This window comes from Perca flavescens, chromosome 4 (genome assembly GCF_004354835.1).
Source record: "Perca flavescens isolate YP-PL-M2 chromosome 4, PFLA_1.0, whole genome shotgun sequence".
NCBI classification, from domain to species: Eukaryota; Metazoa; Chordata; class Actinopteri; order Perciformes; family Percidae; genus Perca; species Perca flavescens.
Window position 1 is genome coordinate 38,146,966 of NC_041334.1, and position 11,088 is coordinate 38,158,053.

At 41.7% G+C, this 11,088-nt stretch overlaps 1 protein-coding gene across 2 annotated transcripts in view; it reads left to right on the forward strand.

The window, feature by feature from the left end:
• Positions 1-8,508, forward strand: part of p3h1 (prolyl 3-hydroxylase 1) — a 26,920-nt gene extending 18,412 nt beyond the window's left edge. For both annotated transcript variants that reach the window (XM_028575894.1, XM_028575893.1), the window contains exons 10-15: positions 567-662; positions 2,328-2,478; positions 6,002-6,119; positions 6,796-6,871; positions 7,002-7,142; positions 7,773-8,508. In XM_028575894.1, coding sequence (XP_028431695.1) covers positions 567-662; positions 2,328-2,478; positions 6,002-6,119; positions 6,796-6,871; positions 7,002-7,142; positions 7,773-8,279 — 1,089 coding nt within the window. In that variant the 3' untranslated portion in view covers positions 8,280-8,508. The remainder of the gene's footprint in view (positions 1-566; positions 663-2,327; positions 2,479-6,001; positions 6,120-6,795; positions 6,872-7,001; positions 7,143-7,772) is intronic.
• Positions 8,509-11,088: the final 2,580 nt, after the last annotated feature.

Consider the following 11,088-nt stretch of genomic DNA (forward strand, 5'->3'; position numbering starts at 1 on the left):
TCATGTCAGCGTGTTGATGTTGTGTGTGTGTGTGAGTGCATCATGTCAGCGTGTTGATGTTGTGTGTGTGTGAGTGCATCATGTCAGCGTGTTGATGTTGTGTGTGTGTGTGTGAGTGCATCATGTCAGCGTGTTGATGTTGTGTTGTGTGTGTGCATCATGCATCATGTTGTGTGTGTTGATGCATCATGTGTGTTGATGTTGTGTGTGTGAGTGCATCATGTCAGCGTGTTGATGTTGTGTGTGTGTGAGTGCATCATGTCAGCGTGTTGATGTTGTGTGTGTGTGTGTGAGTGCATCATGTCAGCGTGTTGATGTTGTGTGTGTGTGAGTGCATCATGTCAGCGTGTTGATGTTGTGTGTGTGTGAGTGCATCATGTCAGCGTGTTGATGTTGTGTGTGTGTGAGTGCATCATGTCAGCGTGTTGATGTTGTGTGTGTGTGTGTGAGTGCATCATGTCAGCGTGTTGATGTTGTGTGTGTGTGAGTGCATCATGTCAGCGTGTTGATGTTGTGTGTGTGTGAGTGCATCATGTCAGCGTGTTGATGTTGTCCTTGTCTCCCAGGCAGCGGCGCTGAAAGGTGACGGCTACAGCGGGCGCCCGTCCCCCCACACCCCCAGTGAGATGTTCCAGGGGGTCACCGTCCTAAAGGCCGTGAAGGTAGGGCTGCTCGATTATGGAAAAAATAATAATCACGATTATTTTGGTCAATATTGAAATCACGATTATTTAACACGATTACTCATTAACATTTGGATATAATGGATAGTGTCCAAGGTATGATCTGTTAGTGTCCTTAATCACACAGAAAGAGTCTTTGGATCAGAATACAATCAGTTTTACTACTGTTACAGAGATCACACATAACGTTACACAGCTAATGAACAGTTCCACACACATAACACAATGTGCATTTCACATCACATGTTCACTCACTATGACCACTCACTGGCATTACTAAAAATTGTGCCAAATTATCAACAATAATGTCGCCGTCAGTGGGCTTATTTGCGAGCTAAGCTTAGGAAAAATCAGGGAAAAATCCAGCACATAGACGGTACCTTAGAGTAACGTTACGTGAAACAGGTGATTTAACGTCCCTGCTCATTTACATACAGTTTAACAACTAAACTAAATGCTGAGGGAACATTACTATGTTTTTTCATGTTGGTTTTGAGCAGTATGCCTATGCACCCCCACTAAGCTGGAAAAAGTTTTAAACAGTAAGTGAATACAGCGTGTCGGCGGAATACAACGTCTATAGACAGTATACTACAGCGGGGGGGGGCTAACGTTAGCTGTTCCCAGACAACTGAGTTGGTTTTGCCTTTTTTTGCTCTCCAAACGCTGCCGCCATCTTTACTCGCGCTGAGTTTTTAAATTCCAGCGGATGAAATGCACACGACTGGCCTCCCTGACTGGCTTCGGGAGGGGCGGATGTGTGCGTGCACATGTGTGCGTGTCATTCAGAAGACAAGACAAAATAAGAGTGTTCTTGCAAAACAGAACATGGCAAAATAATCGTTTTTTCTCGATTATACTATTTTGGTGATCGTTGGGAGCCGAAATTCAATTAATTGCACAGCCCTACTTAAAGGTCTGTAGTCCTGCTCACACTCTATAATTTACAGAGACCCAACAATTCACACAGAACCTGGCTTTTGGTAGGCAGCCATCTACTGAGAGAGAGAGAAAGAGAGAGACAGACAGACAGACAGACAGACAGACAGACAGACAGACAGACAGAGAGCGAGAGAGAGACAGAGACAGACAGAGAGAGACAGATGGAGAGAGAATAGATTTCGTCAGACCTGTGATGTTCTCATTACAGAACAGCCCTCCCCAGAAACTTTAAACATCCAACGTGAACAGCGTTAATTAACTAGAAACTCTTCATGAAAACCGTCCCATTAAGAGACGTTGACCTCGTAGCGTCTGGTGAAGTGAAACGGTGTTTTTCTGTTCCTCTTTCAATTACCCACCACTCATCATGGCTCTATGTATATCTTTGTTATTATCTGTATTTATATTTCTCCATTCCGAGTACTTACTTTTTCAATATTCTTTATATTATGGTTAATTACTTTTGCTGTTATTTAATTACATATTATTCAATCTAATTTCACATCAATTACTTGCCTACATTGCAGTATTTTTCGCACTATGGCCACCTCACTTTACTTTACTTAAATACGTTTTTTAAATAATGCCACTTTGCATTCATTCAGTACTTTTTGCACACAAAAGCTGCTGCTGTAATAAGTGAATTTCCCCATTTTGGGATAAATAAAGTATTATCTAATCTAATCTTTCCCCCTCCTCCAGCTCGGTCAGGATGGGACGGTCCCACTGAAGAGCGCTCGTCTGTTCTTCGACAGCAGCGAGAAGGTGAAGAAGGTGCTGGGGTCGTACTTCCGTCTGGACGCCCCGCTCTACTTCTCCTACTCCCACCTGGTCTGTCGCTCCGCCATCGACGGTAAGAGACTGGAGACATTAGAGACTCATCCACTGCTGACGATTCAAAATACTTCTCCCTAGTTTTGGCCCCAGTGAGGATGATGATGATTAGAGGTCGACCAATACCGATAGCTAGTTTGGGCCGTATTTGCCGATAACCGATTAATTGACCGATAGTATTTAGAATTGATACTGGATAAAAACAAACATGACACTCCAAGTAAAACAGTGCTGAAATTTATTATAAAAATAAAAAAAACTGTATTGAACCATGAAAACATGCTAAATGAAATAAATATATATTGATGTCAATAAAAGACATTCATTCAAACTGAAACAAAAAAACAAAAAAAAGCATGTGCTCTACGTGCAGCGCGCAGTAACAAGTGTCTAGACTCTCTCAAAATCTGACAAAAATCTTTTAAAGTGATCTTTGTTGATCTGAAATGAAGACAGATTCAGCAACTGCACACACACATACACACACACACACACACACACACACACACACACACACACGGCCTATTTCTCGCTTAAAATGTTTTCAGAAACATGTCTCGGTGAACTATTTTAGTACAATATGAGATCGTATTCATCAACGAAGACGCCATGACAGTCTGGCTTTGAATTTCCCGGAGAAAACAAACCCATGTGACGCGTTCGTCCAATTAGCTGCCGGTTGTCATTTCTTGGGCAACAATACAGTGTAGCGCCTCCTGCTGCTATGGAGACGTATTACGTTTCTCAAGTCGGTGTCGCCTCAGTGTATCCCGAGGCAGTTTTTTGGACCTCGGGCACGCGACTGATCATTTCCACTGGCTTTACTGCCGAGGGTCGGCCGTCTGGTTGGTGTGTAAGCACCTTAAAACTTCTTTTGAATGTCCACATGTTCGACCAAAACAAGTTCCTTCCCGAGGCTATTTTGCAGAGGCACCGTACGAAGCTTAGCGCCACCCAAGACGATTGTAATTGGTTTAAAGAAATGCCAATAAACCAGAGCACGTTTTTCTCCCATCCAGGAATGCTGTGTGGACTAGCCAGACCTTCCTCCGCGGCGCTGTGGAGGAAGGTCTGGCAATGCGAGACTAGTTCATTCATAAAATGATGTATCATACATCTGTTAGATCTATCAACAAAACTAAATTTTCAGTCTCAGAATAGAATGCCTTTTATTGTCATTGTATCATTAAAAAGAAAATTCGGAGTGCTACTCCTATAAGTTGCCACTATTTACACTAGTAACACATTCTCCACACATTTATTTATTCATACTTTCTGTTGGTACACGATCCGTTCTGCCTGCACGATCTGTTTTGCGCATGCGCAAGATAATACTGTTTACCGAGGAAAAGACCTGCACGATCTGTTCCACGCTAGCCGGGAAGCTAACGTTAGTTTAGCTAACAGCTAATTCGGCTAACCGCTAGCTGACAGCTAGATTCAGTCTAAAATAACGTTAAGTCAAACTTAATGGGAGAAGAAGGCTACAGCTACAGTAAGACTACAGTAAGACTTTACAGTAATAACAATAAAGAAAGGTATTGAGCAATTGTATTTTAAATGAGCACAAGTAGTAGAACTGACGTAACAGCTGTTATATATGTTAACGTTTATTTTCAAGTTTTATTTTGAGAGTCTTTTAAAGTTATTACATGCTGTCTCAGCTAGCGGTTAGCTGAATTAGCTGTTAGCTAAACTAACGTTAGCTTGGCTGTCGACCGGAAGCGTGGAACAGATCGTGCAGTGGCCTAAATCCTCGTACAACAGCGCATGCACGAACATTTTGCGCATGTGCAGAACGGATTGCGCAGGCAGAACGGATCATGTACCGACACATTCCACACGAGAATAATAAATCGCTAAATACATGAAGTAGTTTAAAAACTGCATTGATAAATTGCACTTTAAGAATATTGCAATATTGTAGGAAACGGTTTTTTTTCTTCCCTCAAGTCATCTCAAAATTATTTTTATGTTAACAATAAAACTAAACAACAACATGAACACAAGAAATTCCCTACATCCATGCACCATTCTTTCCCTTAACTAATTAAATTAAAATCAGGAAAAGCTGTACATTTGTGTGTAGCCACACTACCCATGAACGTGATAATAACTCAATATTCTTTGCCACAGCAACACCAACCTGGATAATTGACTTTACATTTTTTAACTTTGTTTCTGATAAATCACGTTATTTCGGTGTGTTTTGGATGGCAAATAAATCCACATATTACATCCCCCCATGAGCCTCAGTGACTGAGTGGGACTTAAGTGGGCCTCTAATACAAGGTTGAGGTATTTTACCTCTGAGAAACTGCCCCAATAACCTTTATTACCAGCTAGTCGCTAATGGTGTGTTCTTTTTGTCCACCGAAGTCGATTTACGAGTTGTTTTCCGGAGTTACGAACCGGAAGTTGCAAAAAGAACGCCACAGAGGTTGTATATATACGACTCGTCAAGTCGTCTGAACTCAGAGGACCCTGAGTTCACTTTCAATAAACACTTTCAGTAAACATTGTGGTTTTCTACAATTTTAAGCACTTTTGTCTTTGTTGTAACCAAATGAAGACGTGGTACACATAGCTATGTATACTGCTACCTATAGACATGTCTCTACAGTCTTATTAGGAGTTAAACATAGTGCTGTATACTGCTACCTATAGACATGTCTCTACAGTCTTATTAGGAGTTAAACATAGTGCTGTATACTGCTACCTATAGACATGTCTCTACAGTCTTATTAGGAGTTAAACATAGTGCTGTATACTGCTACCTATAGACATGTCTCTACAGTCTTATTAGGAGTTAAACATAGTGCTGTATACTGCTACCTATAGACATGTCTCTACAGTCTTATTAGGAGTTAAACATAGTGCTGTATACTGCTACCTATAGACATGTCTCTACAGTCTTATTAGGAGTTAAACATAGTGCTGTATACTGCTACCTATAGACATGTCTCTACAGTCTTATTAGGAGTTAAATTCCGCCGGATTAGTTATTTTGGAGCTTGTGCAGCTGAAATTGGCTAGAGATGCTCGGTTGCTGTATGACAACAACGGCTTTAAGCCGAGTCTTGAGCAGAAAGCAGAGCAGTAGCCTAACGTTAACGTTAATCAAAACGTAATTTTCATGTATCAAACTGTGAAATATATGTGTGTAATATGTCAATAACTGGGTGAATAGAATCCTAAATGTTACTAAAAATGTTATAAAAATCCATCTTTTCTCCGACTCGTAGTATCGTGTGACAAAAAGAACACAACAACCCCCGCGGTTATTTGTTTTTCGACACGGATGTGACGTCACACTCGAGCTACTAGTCGCGATTACACGACAAAAAGAACGCACCGTAACTTTGTCTGCTGTTTGGTGCTCGTCAGGTTTCTCTTTTAGCTGTCTGTTGCTGCTGCTGGTGACCAGGGTGCTGCGAGCAGAGTCCACGCTGGCTTAAAAGAGTCTGGGTGCAGTACTCGGGGAAGGTGACCCTGGTTGGACCTGTGTTTGACCTTCTCTCTGCTCTCTGTTGTTCATTCAGAGAAGCAGGAGGACCGTAAGGACCTGAGTCACCCTGTTCACGTGGACAACTGTGTGCTGGTCTCTGAGCTCAACAAGTGTTTAAAGGAACCTCCTGCATACACATACAGAGACTACAGGTGAGTACGCACACATGCACGCATGCATGCACGCACGCACACACAAATACACACGCGCGCGCACACACACACACACACACACACTAGGGCTGCACAATTCATTGTTTCTTTATCGTCTTCACAATATCAGCTTTCGAAATAAACACATCGCAAAAGGCTGCGACATATCGCCATAGACATTCATAGGTTTTTTGTTAGTTAAAAGAAAATATCAGTAAACAAATTACGCGCACGCACGCATGCATGCACGCACACGCACGCACACACACACACACACACACACACACACACACACACACCCTCTCTCACACACACACACACACTCCCTCTCACACACACACACACACACACACACACACACACACACACTTTCTCACATTCTCACACACACACACACACAAACACACACACACACACACTCTCACATTCACACACACACACACACACACACACACACACACACACACACACACACACACACACACACACACACACACACACACCCACACACTCTCTCACATTCTCACACACACAAACTCTCTCTCACACACACACACACACACACACACACAAACACACACACACACTTTCTCTCTCTCTCACACACACACACACACACTCACTAAGAGTCCTGACGAGCACCGACATACCGTCCGAATGTGTCTCTCTACTGCAGTGCCATCCTTTATCTGAACGATGACTTTGAGGGAGGAGATTTCATTTTCACCGAGTTGGACAGTAAAACAGTCACGGTAAATATTCAGCTCTTCTGTCTGCAGAATCTTATTTCTCAGAATCTTTTTAAACACAAACAATAATAATGAAATGTCGAGCTTCACTGCTATTAAACGCTGCGCGTTCTTTACTCCCGGACTTCTGCAGGCCGAGGTGCGCCCACGGTGCGGCCGCGTGGTGGGGTTCGGGGCGGGGCAGGAAAACCCCCACGGGGTCCGAGCCGTCACCAAGGGTCAGAGGTGCGCTGTGGCGCTGTGGTTCACCCTGGATCCAGCTCACGAGGAAAAGGTACGGACCATCTCTGTGGACTCACTGCAGCATAACTGGGAAGCGCTCTGCAATAGTAGTTCCTACCGACAGCATCTGTTAGTGTAAACACGTAAAGAATTCAATGTACTGATTGTTTCGCTTAAACTATAAGTCAAAGTTGTAGGGCTGCCACCTCTTAGTCAATTAGTCGACTAATCGGTCGTTTTGGTCTTAGTCGACTAAGATTTCTTTAGTCGATTAGTCATTTTTTATGCTTATTAATGCTTAATTACTTATTTCCAAGAAACTCCTGAGCACATTTATGGTAAACACAAGATTTAAAGTGGTGCTTTTGCAGGATTAATTGTGGAGAAACTCAGTTTTACAGATGGTTAATTAACTACATTTATATTGTGCTTTTCTAGTCTTAACCACCTCTCAAAGCGCACAGCTCTGTCAATTAAATCAACTAATCGATTAGTCGACAAAATCCTATAAATGTTAGTGGACTAAGAATTTATTTAGTCGAGGACAGCCCTACTACAAACATCCACATCATGACTCTAATCCAGTATGAATATGAGTTTTCTTTGTCTGCCTCTACATTTTGATTCTTGCCAATGTTGCATTCTTTTTCCCCCTCAAATGTTTACTTTTTCTGTCCTGTAGGAGAGAATCCAAGCTCAGGATATGCTGAAAACGTTTTCGACCCCTGTGAACGAGGAGTTCATCCAAAAGGAGGCGAGCGACAGCGCCGAGCCCCGGCTGACAAAAGCCGAACCTCCGGCGCAGGCCGACCAGGAGAAAGCAGACGATAAGAAGCAAGAAGATCAACCAGCGGAGCAGAAGCCGGACGCACCGGCAGACGCGCAGGCCGACAAGCCGGCTGACTCGCCAACGGACAAAGTAGAGGCTAAACCGGTCAGCGAAACAAAAGCCAAAGCCGCTCCGAAAGCCAAGGTCAAAGCCGGAGCCCCAGCAAAGACCAAGACAGCGGACAAAGTCAAACCTGCGGCTAAAAAAGACGCAAAGCAGATGGTTAAAACACAAGCCAAGCAGGTAGTCAAAAAGGACGCCAAACCAGCGGCGAAAAAGACGGTAAAAGTTGCCGCCAAGACAGCAAAAGCTCACACCGCGTCGGCCTCGGACTCTCAGAAGGGCAAGGAGGAGCTGTGATCCAAACGGCACCTGTGACTGTGTCTATGTGCTGTTTAGTTTTTCTATTTTTTTCTACTATTTTTGACCTGGTTTTCCCTGGGGGTGGTTGAATGAAAACGGAGGGAAAAGGTGGAGTTAGTAAAACGTTTCACTGCAGATTAGGGGTGCACAATTCAAAAAAAATGTCACGATTCGATTCAAAAACGATTCTCGATTAAAAAAACTGTTTGACAGTATGTAAATGTAGTTACTTTTCCCATGTGATTGCAGTAGACATGCAATACAAAACATAAAAATATTAAAATTAATCGATTTTGAATCGGTAGAGCTTGAATCGCGTTTCGAATTTTGCACACCCCTACTGCAGATTTCGCTGAAATCGTTGACAATCAAACTGACAATCTGCTAGAATGCCCAAATCACTGGAACCATCTTTGTTTGGCATCCAAGGTTTATGGGTATGTATAGACGGTTCATCTCAGTTTTGAATACATGCATTTCTGTTTATTATCAGCGTACTAGGTTTGTGGAAGACTTAGTTGCACATATTTGGCTGTGGGTTTAGGGATCCTCTCTCGAGAAAATGTGATGTTTTTTTTTCAATAAAAAACTAAATGCAATTTTACATCACTTTGGACCATAGTTATTGCAATATCTGTGTCTAAAACATTGGAAAAGCTAGAGCAGCTAATCAATAAATAACACTGAAAAAGCTTAAAGACAAAACTTGTTAAAGACATGTACTGGGGACCAACTGTAATCATTAGATCTGAGTAGTGCTGTCAAACGATTAAAATATTAAATCGCAATTAATCGCATTAATGTCATAGTTAACTCACAATTAATCACAATTAATCGCACATTTTTATCTATTCTAAATGTTCCTTGATTTCTTTTTGTCCCATTATTTTTTTCTCGTTTTAATGCTCTTATCAACACAACATGGAAAAGTGTATCGGCTTGCTATGTGCTTTGATCCGGTGTGGTGTTGTAGTTTTTCTAACGTTACTAGTTGTTGCAACAGCATGTGAAAAAAACTACAAAGTTTGCTAGGCCAAAAATAACGTTAATCTCTTTAAAATGAGTTTGCGTTAATGCGGTTAACAACGCTTTTAAGTGACAGCAGATCTGAGAAAAGTCATTTTGCTGCGCCTAAGCTTTATAATGGAAGGGAAAACCCTGATTATGTTTCTCATATTTGTAATGTTATAATAATTTGTGTTCAAAATGTTTTTATTTGGTATTCCAGCAGACGATCATTTGCAACTACACTTTTTTTTGCAAACATAAAACTGACAACTTAACCAAAATACATAAAAAATTAAATGAAATAAAAACTCACATCTCCAACCCCACCCAAAAGTGCTATCCAGTGGTAAAGGCAGGTAATGAAGGCGTACAGATTAATCACTAGCTTGCAAAAAAGAAATAAAAGGGGACCACGTTTTTTCAAATAACAAAATCTTGTCTTTTAGAGCATACCTAATTCTTTCTAAATGTAGTGTACCAGTCAACTCTGTCAGCCACAGTTTAAGAGTTGGAACTTCCTTTTTCTTCCAAAACAAAAGAATACGTTTTTTAGCAGAAATTAAACCATATGAAACAAAATGTTGTTGCACCAGTGTAAGTCTCAAAAACTCCTCAGAAACTCCAAGTATAATTAAAATAGGTTCAAAATGTATGCCAAATGTATCTGATAAAACCTGGAAAAACTTATTCCAGAAATAATTTTGGACACATAACATAGCAATGAGACAGGCTGGCATCTATGATTTGACATTTGTCACATAAAGGAGACACTTAGAATAATGAAGCACTTTAAACTGAATAAGACAATGTCTTGCATTAATGTGTGAACAAGTTCAAGACTGCTTTCCCATATTTCGCTAGGGATTTTAACCGCAAATTCCTCTTCCCAGGCAGATTTAATTTTTCTCCATCGAAGGACTTTTCACCTGTTCTAAAGCCTTGTACAGAGAGGAGATGCTATTGTGATGTTATAATAATTTATACTTTATTAATCCCACAAAGGGAAATTACAATGTTTTCAATCTGTTGTTATTACTGAATTACACACACACGCTCAGTACCTATACTGGAGAGATGTCAGAGTGAGGCACCTTTGCAGTGACCAGGAGGTGAACTGGCACCTCTCCAGCTACCAGTCCACCACCATAATGGGACTTGAACCAGCAACCCTCCGGGTCCTAAGCCAACTCCCTACTGACTGAGCTACTGCCACCCCACAGGGATGGGGGGTGGAAATATGCGCTGAACTTTTCTGTTGAGGAAAATGTCAATTCAACCGTGTAAATGGTTGAAATAAAAGTGATGTTTTCTAAACTGAGTTTTCATTCAAAACATTATTTTTTTTATTTTTTTTATAACGTATAAAAACTTTATTTTTTTTATTAACTTTAACCTTAATTTATTCAGGGAAAGTTCTCTGTTGCAGGAATACCCTGATCACATTCCCACAGTTCCACATTCAGACCTGGAAGCTGCCCGGTACCACCACAGTCTGACCTGCTGGCCACTGACCGGCTCCACTGGAGCAGTTGGAGGTTAAGGGCCTTGCTCAAGGGCACCTCGGTGGTGGTAATGAAAGAGGGACAAGCGCTGCTCTTTCACTTTACCCACCCAGATTTTATCCTGTCGGTCTGGGGATTGAACCGATGACCTCCCGGTCACAAGCTCGCTTCTCGACCCTTTAGGCCACCACTGCCAATATCACCCAAAGCAGTACTGGGAGCCACCACTGGGTGTCAGGATGGACCCGTTGTTCAGTAATCTGTACATTTAAAAACACCAGAACAAATTCACTTTA